Source organism: Hetaerina americana, unplaced genomic scaffold (genome assembly GCF_022747635.1).
Source record: "Hetaerina americana unplaced genomic scaffold, ioHetAmer1.1.p SCAF_8, whole genome shotgun sequence".
NCBI lineage: Eukaryota > Metazoa > Arthropoda > Insecta > Odonata > Calopterygidae > Hetaerina > Hetaerina americana.
The window spans coordinates 2,765,586-2,781,100 of record NW_027287427.1 but is presented as its reverse complement, the minus strand read 5'-3'; the positions used below and the strand labels follow the sequence as shown (position 1 = coordinate 2,781,100).

The 15,515-nt window shown below is 38.0% G+C and overlaps 1 protein-coding gene across 1 annotated transcript in view; it reads left to right on the top strand.

Annotated features, from left to right (window-relative positions):
* The first annotated feature begins 453 nt into the window (after positions 1-453).
* The window catches only part of LOC139697921 (uncharacterized), a 28,012-nt gene continuing 12,950 nt past the window's right edge, over positions 454-15,515 (top strand). The window contains exons 1-4 of the mRNA XM_071596781.1: positions 454-459; positions 901-966; positions 3,800-3,932; positions 9,875-9,970. Coding sequence (XP_071452882.1) covers positions 454-459; positions 901-966; positions 3,800-3,932; positions 9,875-9,970 — 301 coding nt within the window. The remainder of the gene's footprint in view (positions 460-900; positions 967-3,799; positions 3,933-9,874; positions 9,971-15,515) is intronic.

Below are 15,515 nucleotides of genomic sequence, written 5' to 3'. Positions count from 1 at the left end.
CCCATTAACGATTCCTATAGTGTTTGTCCTTCTGGTGCATATTCATGGTGCACACTTCCATGGATATCAAAGAGCACACTTGCCTCACCCTGATTTTTTTCAGCCTTTGGGACTGAGCAGCACAGTCATCACAATGCTTCCATGGTGATGGTTGTACTTTTGTTTCACATCTGTACCCATACATACACTCTAATCTGTAGTTAGTTATCATGGGATTCAGAAACTCAGGATCAGTGTTGGAGGTGTCCAGCAGGTCCTGTGCAACCTAAAGATGGAGTTCTTTCTGCAATGCTGACAGCAGTTTGGACCCTAATTTCACAACCACTTTGCACATGTTTAAATCTTCATACAAAGTTGAATGAGTGGAATATTCAAGTGTCCCAACCTTTCTGGCAATCTCTCGTATGGTCAAACAACAATTTCCCATTACCCTGATTTTCCATTCTCTCCATAATGGCTGTAAGGCAAGCAGTTTATTGGCCTCCCAGAATGCTGGTCACTCTTCATTAATGTGTGACCACATTTGAATCAGTTGTATCATTCCTTAATTAATGTTATAGCTATAGCATAAAAGTATTGTCTCCAAACACCTGCTGAATCTCACAAATTGTTTCCCCTTGAGAATTACCGAGCTTTTGACAAAATTTGATGCAGTGCCTTTGCTCAACTGGCTCAGTCACCTTGAGAGAGAAATCAAAAATCAATGGCCACATATGCCAGCACCTCACTTGGTGGCTAACAGACAGTGACTGGCTCACTCAAAGGTGGTTAAAATATTCAAGTATGCACATTCAGCTGCAAGCTGAGCTTCACCACAGTGCATGGTAAAATCTAAAGTCGGTTTCTTTTATTGACAGGCCTCATATGCTTTAGCTAATCTGTACTTTTACTCTTCCTTAGGTTTGTGGGCCTAGGATTGCCCAGGAGACAGATATGCAGCAGCAGTCAGTAATCGCTGCATTCTTGGTGAGTCACGTTAATGAACTTGACTTATTTCACTTCTAATCCAATCCTCACTATAATAAAAAGCTTAGGGACTTTTTTCCATGAATATTATTTATCTCAACTTTGCTCACTTAGAGTCAAAAGAATTTCTGAAAATAGAACATCCAATGAGGCAGCAGCTCTCTTTAATTGAATTCGAGAGAGAACTTGATTTACATGTGGAAAGAAATCCACAAATAATAATCATAACTTGGAAAATGTTGGCTGTGTGCAATGAATGAACCCATATCCTTAGATCAGTTTTTTGATGCTTTTTGAACTGAGTTCATAAACCACAGAGATTAAGCATTTTATACCATATGTGGATGGAGCCCTGAAACTTAATGCTTCTGCATAGAATGGTGAAATCCCATCATCCTGATGTATAATGAATGTAATTCTGCTATGCCTTTGTCTCTGTCTCCTACTGGAGGTCATCGTTCATGACCTCCACAAGGAGACTGAATAAATGAGTCTTAGTTTCAAATTTTTGCAATGGTTTAATGCTAAGCATGCCAATTGCCATGGCAAAATTAAATGTCATCCCAAAATGTAAATGAATTTTTTTTATCCTGTATTAATTCCCCCATAATGATATTTTCTTGGGACCCTACGTACCAATTCAATTTCTAAACAGCTTGTTGTAATTATTCTTAAAATTATAAAAAAGTAATATGGTGGTGAGATTTCAAACATAGTTCTTGATGAAATAAATGGGTTGCTTTAAAATTTATAAAACGAATTAGAATGCCTGTTGTGTAGGCTCTGTTATTAACTTTTCTGATAAGAAAAGAGTATATTTCTTGGTTTTCAATCTTTTAAATTGCCTAAATCATTGTTATGTATTGAACATTTACATTATGTGCAAATGCATGCATATATGGGATATACCATGGTAATACACTAAGGCCTGTTAAGAAGAAAAACTAATTCATACTGAATTTAAAGTGAGGAGTATATGATTTTGAGTGGACTTGTGTACTTATCCATCGAACATTGAGCTTAAAAGTTAATGTTTTGAATAGCTCTAGCCGTCAACAGTAATTGTCTTTCCTTTGACTTTTTAGCATAAAACATTTATTTATATGGGAAAAACTTATTGTTAAATGTGGTATTTAAAAAGTAAATTCATCCAGCACCAATTCAAGATAAAAGGAGAGAGGTAACAAGAAGACTTCCCACAAGACTCTCTAAATATTTAGAGAAATTCAATTCATAATCAGTCTCAAAAATTTATTAAATTTTTCTTTGAGAAATTGACACCTTTTTTGGCTTGATTTTTTTGGGAAAATAAAGATTTGTTTAATAGCAACTTGAGGATAAACCCAAGGGTTAACTCTGATTTAACTAGAATTAATTCCATTTGAATTTGAATTTTAGCTTTACTCAAGTAGAACTAGATTGCGTTCAATTTGGCTGAGTTAACTTTTGCAATTATCTTCCCCAAAACTGAGATTGACATAGGTATTTCATCAATCAGAATACATGCAGACGAAGGGAAACTGAGTTCCCTTAATTTATATCTTCCAGTGGTCTAGTGTGCACTCAGTTGTGTAAGGCAGTATCAGATCAATACCAGTGCTATCATGCCAAATCAGTAATTCTCTGTTACACACATATAGGTCATCCATCAGGGGCCACAATTTGAAGGTTTTCATTTTCTCTTTACCTCAACACCATTCAACCGGTTAACAGGTATTTACCCCAAGCTTAATAAAATTGACATTTCAAAACTGGCATGGTATGCACCATGGAGGATTCCAATATTTTCAAAATATACCTGTTTTCTTTCATGGGGATTGACTTTGATTTTCAAAAAGACATCTTCAGTTTTTAGCAGGACCCATCGAATCTTCAAATTTCATTCAATCTCAGTTTTTCCCATGTGATAAATGTGTGAGCAAATAGGCAACAGGTGAGTAAAGTTGTCTTCTAGACTGAATAGGCAGATAACTGAAGGCATAAATGTAAGGTCATACGAATGAATTTCATAATTGCTCACTTTGGAGCCATGATTGGGAAATACCAATGGTATGGTGCAGCAGAATGGTTAGTATGAAGTGTGCATTTTTAAACATTGGGTTGATTAGCAGGTGGAAATATTTACAAAACATTTCACTCCTTAATCCTTAGGCATCTACAGAACATGTTTCTTTACATGAAAATTTCCATGCTTATTGAAAATTTTGTATTTTATATATGAAAAAGCAATGAATTAATTCATGTTTCAGAATAAATATGTACTCTTAAGATGAACCTCTAAATATGAATTTTTAGATTTAGAACCAGTGGACTGGATGGGTAATATATAATAATCTGACTGCTGAACCAGAGGTCTAAGGTTCAAGCACCACCTCGAGCATGAGCTCAACCGCGAATATGATAAACCAAAAATGACTCACTCACTGACTCAGGGATATGGGTACATGCACATATACACACACAAGCTATTTGTAGAGTCCTTGGAGCAGGAACATGAGAGGTATGATGTATTTTGCATTTACCTTTTTGAATTCCATGACTATTCTATTTGAATTCTTTTCACTGATGGTACATTGTAATTCCTCATTTCGTTAATTATCTCTTGTTTCTTTTTATCTAATTTTTTTAACTGTCAAGACTATTAAATTGTCAGTGAATTTTCATATTAGGTTCATGGATTAAACTCTAAAATTTTCTATATCATTGATCCCAAAAATTATACTGCAATTGGTCATTGGTGGATCATGTTTATTTTTTTGGATACCTTTTTCTATAATATGAGAATAAATATGTAGCTACACTCATTTTCTTAATTTCTGTAATATTTTTGTAGCTTTTGTGGCAAGTGGTAGCAGCTGTAGAGCATGCCCTGTTTATAAGGGTGCCCAGACAAGAGCCTCTGGGCATATTTGGAGAAGAAGGCTACAACATCCCGTTGCCGAGTGGACCTCCATTGCTGGAAGAGCGTGAGTCACCAGAGTTGTTTGTTTTCTGAGATATTTGCTCAAAGAAATGACAGTACCTGTGAACAATCGAAATATAAGGTGGCCTAAGTTTTGGTCAATTTTACACCTTCAATGCCTCCTAATTCCAGTGACTCTGTCATTTTGAGCTCAAAATCACTAGCAATTATGACATCGTTCAATTAAAATTAAAATACCTAAGATTAAGTTTTCAATGTTCAGGGTTTATTACATCTGATGTAGAACTACCTAAATTCCTTCATGTGGAGATGTACATGTAAGTGGTATTTTTTATTTTAAGGTTTCACAGTATTTTAGAATGAAAACACAGTCCATTTCAAAGACACTGTTCTGAGCGTGAGGTGGTTAAGCGACATATGGAGCTGTCTCCTTTCCATCCTATGCAAGGCACACTCCAGGCCCTGCCCCCCTTTACAACCCCCAAAACCCCTTCTCTCTCATCTATATATCAGATTGGATGGTCAAGGAGGCAGAAGAGGTCAAGCTGCAAGTCCATTCCACTTATCTCGAAGCCTCCACTCTTGTAGCCTCGAAGCCTCCACTCCACTTTTGTAAAATTTTCATGATGGCCAGTTTACATATTATGATTGCTGTTGCTCGTCCTTGCCTCTTGTTACATCTGACAAAGCCTGGGTATTCTACCTGTGTATTCTACCTACCTAACAGCAAGGTCACGTGCGTGCCAGCACCCATGCAAATTCAAACTAACAGTCTGCAGGCAAAATCATGGCAACTGTGATGTGAGATCTTAAGAGGGCATTGCTGTTCAACTTAATGGGTTTTGGGACAAAAGGGTTGAATGCTGACAGGTATTGTGAGACACTTGGACGACTCAGACAGGGAATTCAAAATCAGAGAAGAGGAATGTTAAGCAAGGGTCTTCTCCTCACCAGCGCTTGCCCCGCACGTGACCCAAAGAACCTTTGTACTCCTGCTACAACAGCCTGGATGGGACAGCACCGCCCCCCCCCCTCCTCTATAATTCAGACTTGGCACCCCACCATTACCACTTGTTTCCTAACTTGAAAGAACGTTTGGCTTCAGCTTAGGCACTTCATCCTTCCAATCTGGTCTGGCTCTCTGCCTCAGCCAAGCTGTCACGATTTCTGACATCCCTTTTTTGGAAAAGGAGAAATGGCACCTTCAGAAAACATTGCAAGGAAATAGCTCCCATCCTGATGTGATCCACAATACTGTATGTAATGAAGAAAGGAAAATAGGTATGGCCCTAAGAAGGACCGTGAACCCACAAATGGAAGAGGGTAGAGAGAAATGTTCCACTTTCACCATAATCCAATCCTCTATTCTGGGCGCTGGGCAAATTAAGAAAGATCACCACACCACTGCACTAGCCATGCACAGTTTAATGACAATATTTAGCTGAGTCATGAAGCCCACTAACTTTCTCTGTGCAAAGAGAAGCATTGTGTTTCAGTGTAAGTTTAAAGCAATTTCTACAAAGTTACATACAGCTGTGGAAGCAGCTATGCTGGGCAGACCTCGAGATTACCTGCAAGAACACCGAAGGGCCACAAAGAAGAAACAACTGTGCCTCTTCACTGTTGTGGGATACAACTGGATGGGACCTTCACATAACATCTATTTTGAAGAGGGCTAATTGAAGTCATCAAAGGAACCCATTATTTCTTGTGGATTGTGCCATAGGACCATAAGGGAATCGAATTCAGCTAGAACCCCAGGAATTTCAACAGCAAAAACAGCTACATGCTCTCCAGTGATTAGAAACACATGTTCAAGGAAAAAAGAAAATCAACCATTCACAGCTCACCCGATTCCAATGGCTGATGTACATAAGACCAACAAATTTTGAACATCTTTACTTAAGTGTCATGATGGCTGCAACATCGGCAAAATATCTGCCCAGCATGGATGGACCACGCACGCAGAGGAGTGACCAGAAAATCACTTTTATTATTTCAAGAACACTGTTTCTCACAAGCACGAACACACACATCTGCAATCATACCTGCAAAACTTTCTTGAAAAATTTTGCAATACTTTGTCTCTTTTGATTTTTTTCTTGTGCCCAACATTACAGCCTTATTTAATAGATGACTATTAGGCTTGTCAGCATCAAATCACTTGTAATATTTTGGTGGTAATTTCAAAATGACAACATTCAGTCTCCACACAGACTTGCTTCCAATCTACCTCAAACATGCCCAACAACTTTTCCTGAAGATTTTTCTCATAAATTCCACTGATCAACTTGTCTTTTACTAAACTGTCTACATTAGTATTGAAAGGACATGGCAAACTAAGATGATTTTTATAGACAATCATTTTTGCTCAATGTTGGGCAGTAGAATGGGTACTAAATTCCTCATTCAGTTATATGGTAATTGAGGTATAAGCACACCACTTTTCTGGTCATCTATTAAAGAACAAAGTACCTCTGATAGGTTATGCTGATAAGTGGGATGTGGTACTACTCAAATGTCAAAAACACCATTATATATTTTTTCATCATCAGTGAGATAGAATGACTCAAAAATTTCCCTTCCTTCTCCTCACTATATGAACGCAGTGAGATCATTACTTTTTTGCATCCTTAGGATCATGACAAATAGGCATCCATCAAAGTGAAGGACTACTATTTAAGTAACTTTCTCATATTGACGGCCACATCACTGGCTGTTTTCAAGACCAAGACCAGGCATGGGCATTGATTGACGTGATGAGACAAAATGCTATAAACGAAAACTTTTTGAAAACCTTGGCATAGGTGTACTTAGATATCCACTGCCACCATGGTGTGCCCTTTGAATGGGTTTATTCTCAAGCAGAGTGACATCCACCAGAACGTACAGGCATGTTGCCTCTTTCCACTTCCTGCTCACGCCCAAGCCAGGAGTACCCCCAGCTAGAGCGCAATATAACATCCTCTATTAAGAACAGAAGAAGAAACTATACAACAAAACAAAAGAAATGAAATAACAGGTAGTGGATGTTGACATGTTATGGTGGATCCACTGAAATTGGAACTGTTAGCAACAATAAGTAAATGACGACCAAACCGCATTTATCAACCGGTCAGTTTGGTAGGTGATAGTAGAGTTCACCCAATACTAAGCCCAACGGCATTTGAAATTCATACATCTGAGTAGGGGAACCAGTGTTCCTTTCCTTGTGCCACCTGTGGTTTACTAGGGTGATCTGGTACTCAAAATATTACACTGCTCAGGTGAAGCTGAGCTCAGGCTCTCTGAGTTGCCCAAGAATCAAACCCGTGCCCTCAGGTCAGAAACCCCACTTAAATCTACTAAAGAAAGATGGATACCAAAATCAATTCCTAATTTGAAGGAATATTTCAGTGGATATCCTGTATAATGTTTAGTGAGCTTTTGCCCTGACTTTGTAAGAAATATGATCATGATCTATATGCCCATGATAACAGCTTGTAGATAAGAGACTGTTGTGAGTTTTCCATTAATTATTCATCAAAAAATCATAATTTCATGCTCAAAATATTTTATGAAGAGGAATAACATTGGTGGTTATATTTTTTTGAGAGATGCTCTTTTTTCCTTTAGCAGTGACAAGTGAACTTGACAGTTTTACCATTTTTTTTATTCAGATATTTCTGCAGTGAATGAGACTGATTTTTTTTCAGCTTTTGAAATCTTGTTCTCAATGATCATGTGATTCCTTCATTCTTACATGATTGTTTCAATAAGTCCTCCATTGTAAATTTTAGCAGCTAAAGAGGTATACATTCATTGTTATTGTGATCATAATGTGTATATTGATAGATTTGGTGACTTCATTGGTATTTTAACACTTGTATGTACTAATTGATCATCATGGCAAACTTCAACACTGGTAATGACTCACAAGCAGTCATTCACTCTGTTTGGCACTGGTGATGCATGAAGACCCCTATTTTAATTATCTCCTCATGAACAAGAGATGACATTGAAAAACAAAAAGAATGGGTTGATGATAAGTAGCTTGTTTAATTCCCCAAGAGGAATGAAAATTTGTTATGCACTGGTTATTGCACTTTATGATGATTTGCCTGAAACAAAATTGTTTTGAGGAGTGACCTAATTGTAAAAATCATTTGAATGCAAATCTTTATCAGGAAATCATATCAAAATCGTTCTTTAAGATGCTACCTCATGAGTCTTCCTATGCTATCCACTTTAGTCCTGTCAAAGTCAAGTTCTTATTTTCACCTGCCAGCACAACTTTGCCTTGAAGTGCTGAGAAATGACTCCTAAGTTATTTTTAACAAATATATGACATGAATTTAGTGATTTTTTTCATCTCTCAGATAATATTGTTATCAGGCTAAGTCAGTGGTGATAATTATTTCGAATATGCTTATGTAGAAAACTGTTAACCTAGAATAACCTAAGAATAGCATTTTCTTATACAGTGGAACCTCCCTTAATGAGCACATCACATACCAAGTAATTCACATTACACTCAAGATATATTTTTAACATGTGACTCTCTGAATGAGTGGCATTTTGCATGACGAGTGAAGAAGAGAGGGGAATTCTCAGAATGATGGCACATCTACTGTTTCAGTTTGAGTTAAGCACTCATTCCACTTGTATCTCATTGTTGCTAGTGTTCACACATATTCCGAAATTTGTATTCAGACTTATTATTTGTGATATTTTTTGTGCATAGAGCAATATTCGTTGCACAGATGTCAATGTATAATAAGCTGTAAGAAGGCAGCCATTAAAGAGTAATAATACTAGTAGAAATGAAAGTAAAAGCATGGAAACCCAGGAAAGAGTTGTGAGTGTGACTGATCTACCATGCACATGAAATCAGTTGACAGTACTAATTCACACTATCCTGAAGAACAAAGATAAGATTAAGGAGACTGAGAAATGTTTCAATTGGAGTGACAAGAATGCCTAGGAAATGCTTATGTATTCTCTAAGTGTTAAGCACAGAAGAGGCTATTCTCAAGTCTCTAGTTCAGGCTAAATGTGATGTGCAAATAGTGGAAAAGCATGGGAAACTGCTGCATTGTACAATGAGAAGCATCACCTTAATGAGGCAGTGGCTATACGTGCTACACATTTATTTAATGATGATATTGTGTCTCATTTTCAAAAAATTTTTAAGCTTTGTTAACAACAGATGTCCCTATACAACTTTCTGGTAAAAATAGTTGAGAATGTACATATCATAAATAATAATCTAATTTGTTTGATATATTTTGTATTCTACAAAATGAATTCGCATTCCAGGTTGGTTCATTCTGTGATAGAAGGAAAGATGAAAATGATTTCTTATCCTGAACAATGCAGCTATAATGTACTTGGAATTAGCTTGTACACAATTCATTTTTTTGGAATAGTATGAATTATCATATTTTCTATTAATTTGCTACCAGGAAGGTTCCAATATGAATTATTATGTTCATTAAGCAAGGTTCCACTGTACTCTTGATGTGTGGAAATCAGAGCAGCCATAAATTTTAAACACCATGAGCCTCAATATTTGGATAATCCCTTCCCACTGAGAAAAGATTATATGAAAATACCATGATGCATCAATTTCAGCAGTATTTTTTTATCACTCTTTTAGAAAATTGCTGAAATCATTACTTTTTGTTGGCAAGATTCCACAAAAATGCTGAAGAGTACTTTACATGGAACTAAGTGGGCGGAAAAGCTTTTCAGCAAGGCTTTAATGCTTCAAATGATCAAAGTCTGCTGTTGCCATAAAGAGGACTGATAAATATCCATTCAAAGCCATGATCATCCAATATTTCAATTTTGCCTGCTATGATTTAACTCACCTTGATTTTTAAACTTAGTCTTTTGCTTTCAGGATGTTGAAAGTTTCATACATGGTTCTATTCAAGTGATATTTTGAAAGGAGAAGTTACAATCTGAACATTCAAAGATAAGGCAACCATCTTATTCTTTCAGAAAGAGACAAGAGGGAGGCTCAAGGGAATAGCTTGCCTTTGCAAAATGTCTTCCGGTGGTTTCAGGAGCAGTTCCCTAACCAGAGCCGAAGGAAAGGTGCTCACTACACAAATGATATTTTTGTATAAATCTGCCAGAATTAATGTCAATTAGTACATTTTTCTCAACTTAACTCTCTCACTGCCAAACATAATAAACCTTCTAATAATTAAAACTGCCTCACATTTGATAATCATTCTTTTTGAATTTTCACCATAAGTGACTATTTTTCATGACATGGCATAAAATTTTCGTTGCATGATCCCAACTAGAATACTTTACCATATTTGTTCAAATTAGAAACATGTAACACCATAAGCATGGTTCATCATTGGGTACCAAGGTGTATTGAAATTAACAGCTGCTATTAGCATTTCATCTTCGCTTTCCTTCTCCCTCCCTTAACAGTTCTTTTTATGGTTATCAATAACATGATTGGAAACCAAATTTCATGTATTGAAGAAACTAAAATAATGAATTTGAAGAAGATAGGAAGATTATGAAGAGGGATAAATTATAATTAGAAATATAGAAAGGAGAGGGAAATTAAAGAATGAGGAACAAAGAATTAGGAAGATGGAAGTACAAAGAGTTGTATAATAACAGAAAAATAGGAAATGATTTTGTCAGGTCAGTGTTAGTTCCCATCACAAAAAAAGGAATGGCTGCAGTATATGGGTACTAAAGAATAAACAGTTTGATTTCACTGGCAACTAAAGTGGTACTCCTGATCATTCAATAAAAGGATGGAGATGAGGAATTATGATTACTTGGGGGATGATTACTATGGGTTCGGATAAGCGGAAGAGGAAGAGTTGAGATGGGCAGTGTTAGGAATAGGTGTAAGGCAGGGTTGCGTATTATCAACTGGGCTTTCTGATGTATATGGAGTTTATAATGGGAAGAGTTCACCCCAGCCGTACTCTTATAAATGGGCAAAGGATGGGTGGGGGATATTGGAGAAAATAGAAACAGTAAATCGATAAAAATTATAAAATTAAATAATTAACTGAAAATAAGACTAACAATAGTAAAAAACTGAAAATAATTGAAATATTTAAATACCGCAAACGGTTAGAACAATGAAATGGAGGGGGGAGGAAAAAAAAATTAATTTTTTGAATACTAAAAAAGTGAAAATTAATCACGCACTCTCTAGCTCGGATTTACCATATAGCATTGATCCTTGCTAGTCACAAGCACTCACCTTCAATTAGGGCTTACGAGAGGTTTCCCTCTGCGTCAGGGGCCCACCAATCACACGTATTAAAATAAAATTAAGAAATATAATAAACGAAAAATGATCACGCGCTCTATAGCTCGGATGTACTATATAGCATTGATCCTTGCTAGTCACAGGCACTCACCTTCAATCAGGGCTTAGGAGAGGTTCCCTCTGCGCCAGTGGCCCGTCAGTCACACGTATAATAATAAAGGCAAAATAATCACGCACTCTCTAGCTTGGATGTACTATGCAGCAGTGATCCTTGCTAGTCGCATACACTCCCACTCTATCAGGGCTTACGAGAGGTTTCCCTCTGCGTCAGGGGCCCACCAATCACACGTATTGAAATAAAATTAAGAAATATAATAAACGAAAAATGATCACGCGCTCTCTAGCTCGGATGTAGTATATAGCATTGATCCTTGCTAGTCACAGGCACCTGATAGAGTGGGAGTGTATGCGACTAGCAAGGATCACTGCTGCTTAGTACATCAAAGCTAGAGAGTGCGTGATTATTTTGCCTTTATTATTATACGTGTGACTGACGGGCCACTGGCGCAGAGGGAACCTCTCCTAAGCCCTGATTGAAGGTGAGTGCCTGTGACTAGCAAGGATCAATGCTATATAGTACATCCGAGCTAGAGAGCGCGTGATCATTTTTCGTTTATTATATTTCTTAATTTTATTTCAATACATGTGATTGGTGGGCCCCTGACGCAGAGGGAAACCTCTCGTAAGCCCTGATAGAGTGAGAGTGTATACGACTAGCAAGGATCACTGCTGCATAGTACATCCAAGCTAGAGAGTGCGTGATTATTTTGCCTTTATTATTATACGTGTGACTGACGGGCCACTGGCGCAGAGGGAACCTCTCCTAAGCCCTGATTGAAGGTGAGTGCCTGTGACTAGCAAGGATCAATGCTATATAGTACATCCGAGCTATAGAGCGCGTGATCATTTTTCGTTTATTATATTTCTTAATTTTATTTCAATACGTGTGATTGGTGGGCCCCTGACGCAGAGGGAAACCTCTCGTAAGCCCTGATTGAAGGTGAGTGCTTGTGACTAGCAAGGATCAATGCTATATGGTAAATCCGAGCTAGAGAGTGCGTGATTAATTTTCACTTTTTTAGAAGGTATTAAAAAAATTAATTTTTTTTCCTCCCCCCTCCATTTCATTGTTCTAACCGTTTGCGGTATTTAAATATTTCAATTATTTTCAGTTTTTTACTATTGTTAGTCTTATTTTCAGTTAATTATTTAATTTTATAATTTTTATCGATTTACTTTTTCAATTTTCTCCAATATCCCCCACCCATCCTTTGCCCATTTATAAGAGTACGGCTGGGGTGAACTCTTCCCATTATATTTATACGGCCGTAGTTACCGTTCGCTTTGTATATATGGAGTTACAGAGGAATGGAAAGAACTGGAGGTAGGAATGAAAGGAGGTGGGGGATTCATAAAATTAATTTGATTTTTTATGACCAAGCTCTAGTTTGTCAGTCAGCCAAGGAGTTGCAAGCATTGCTGAGTACATTGGAAATTCAATGCAATAGGTATGGAATGAGAATAAAAGTAAACAAATTACGAGGGTTTCGAGAAAGAGGAACACCAATCAAAATATTAAAATCCAAGGGCAAAACCTAGGACAAGTGGGGCAGGTTACCTATCCTGGTAGTGTTTTGGGAAAGGATGGTTAAAGTAGCAGGGGCAATAGAAATGGAATTGCATTTGGAAAAAGAAGTATTCACAAGGGAAAGAAAATTAATGCAGGGATTTTGAGTAAGGATATTAAAAAATTATTGGAAAAAACTTTGATTTTGAACATAGTTAATTACAGCTTGGAAAATTGATTGATGAAGCAAGATGCCAAGTGTAGATTGGAGGCTTTTAACATGTGGGTGTGGAGAAGGTGGAGTGGAAAGGAAAACAAATTTAGAGGTGCTAGATATGGTGGATAGAGGAGAGGGTGGAGGAGGAGAGAGGATTGTCAGGAGAAATCCGAAAGAGGCAGAAAATTTGTACACTACAGAGTGTTTTGGTCAGCGATAGAATGCAGATGACTGTGATAGAGGTTAGAATGGTAGCCGAACAAGCTATAGCTCGGAAAAGTAGAGATGTGTTCATTGGAGTACATTGTAAGCAGAATTGAAGAACAGTTCATTGAAGTGTGAAGTGACAGGTTCTTCTTGTTTGCCTAGAAAAAGAAATGTTGGTGTGTACAGTCTGCCTCCCTCCACAAACTACCTTGAATGTTCAACTTCCAAATGACAATAATGATATATGTTAATTTTACGGCAGGGCTATACGTATATATTTCTGGAAATAACATATTTGCATGCAAAACACGCTGGGGATGTTCCCTTGTTAACAATAGGGGACCAACCCTTGCTCTATCCTCTCATTATCTTCTTTGGCTACCGATAAGACATCAAGACCCTTGAAACATTAAAATTCCGTGCAAACATTAATTCAATAAATAATGTATGTAATGAGTTCACGGTGACATGTTTGGTTCACTCTGGGCCATAAAAAGACAAAATATATGGGTGCCTATTTGTAATTTTATCATAAAAAACAAGAGTTGGATGTAATGTACACTTTCTAATATCTGTAGCAATTAGTTTCATAATTAGTGCATTCGAAAATTGAACTCAATCTTAAGCATTAAAATTGTATTTTAATGTAAAATTGAAAAAGCCAGATTCTAAGCAGAATCTGTGATTTTGGTTCAAATTTGACAGTTAATTGTTAATTTGGGATGAAAAGTATATATTTGGAAGAGCTGTTCATGACATTCCCTCTCCTTCATTTGGAGAGCACCTTTATATTAGTAATCATCCTATCAGTCTATAATTCGTTGTCTCAGGCGTGACTTCATGGAATCGACTTAACATAATGAAAGGAGAAACTTTGTAATTCCACATAGATTTATTCGCCGGACGACCTAGGTTTCGACGTGGCACGTCATCATCAGGTACATTTTGTAAAGAAGACAGAGAATATATAGTCACACAAATTGGGGGGGGTGGGTTGGGGGGGGGGGGGGGAAGGCGAGAAGAGAGACAACTCCCCGGTCTGAGGTGAGGGTTAGGGGGTGGAAGAGGGGAAAAACCCAGGGGGGGGGGGTTGGCCCGGAGGTGGTTAAGGGGGTTGAGAGCAAGGGGCTAGAAGAAAGGAAAGGATTAGGAACTCCGTAAACTCAGGAAGGGGGAGGTGGTGAAGGGGACGCGTATATTCTGGGTTTCCCCTCTCCCTCCTGATCCACGCGTCCCCTTCACCACCTCCCCCTTCCTGAGTTTACGGAGTTCCTAATCCTTTCCTTTCTTCTAGCCCCTTGCTCTCAACCCCCTTAACCACCTCCGGGCCAACCCCCCCCCCCTGGGTTTTTCCCCTCTTCCACCCCCTAACCCTCACCTCAGACCGGGGAGTTGTCTCTCTTCTCGCCTTCCCCCCCCCCCCCAACCCACCCCCCCCCAATTTGTGTGACTATATATTCTCTGTCTTCTTTACAAAATGTACCTGATGATGACGTGCCACGTCGAAACCTAGGTCGTCCGTCGAATAAATCTATGTGGAATTACAAAGTTTCTCCTTTCATTATCCTATCAGTCATTAGAGTGGCAATGTTTTTAAATGATTATTGAGTAAATTTTACATACTATTGATGTCTCCACCACAATATTCAAGAGTTAACCTTGGTGCTATTTCAGCATGCATTGCTGTTGTTCTTGTTTTCTCTGTTAAAACCTGGACACAGCCCCTTGAATGTGGATGTGCCTTCCAACCAGCGAAATTCGAGAACCATCTGCAACCAACAAGATCTTGTCTTGTAACTTTCATTAAAGGGTTCAAACACTCTGACACTTATCCCCTGTGAAATAGTAGTAGAAGGGCCTTAAAACTCCCATTGAAATGTCCCTTTTTTCCACCCTTTGAATGTCAAGTCAATTATGATCACACTAAGTACCAATAGGAACTTATCTAGTGTTCATTTGTTTCCATATTTTCACTCATCTTTCATTCTGCCCTCCCTGTTATTAAGGGGCCAGCTGCATGCCTTAAATCACAGTCGCTGGTGTACTTGCTACGAGGGCTATCATGGTGCTGCATAGGTGACACCATGACTATTGTGTCCCCCCCCCCATGTTGTTGCTCTTTACTGGATGATGGTGTCACTGGTGTTGCAGGCAGCATATTTGGGCATATATTTGCAGACTGTAACACCCCAGTAGCACTATCATCCAGCGAGATGAAGTGACAATGTGGATGGATAAACCAAGGTGCCTCTTGTAATTTATGGAGTTCAGAAATTATAGGAATGCAAATTATGTTCTGTTAAAGTTAGTCCCATGGATGAATTTAACTTTTACT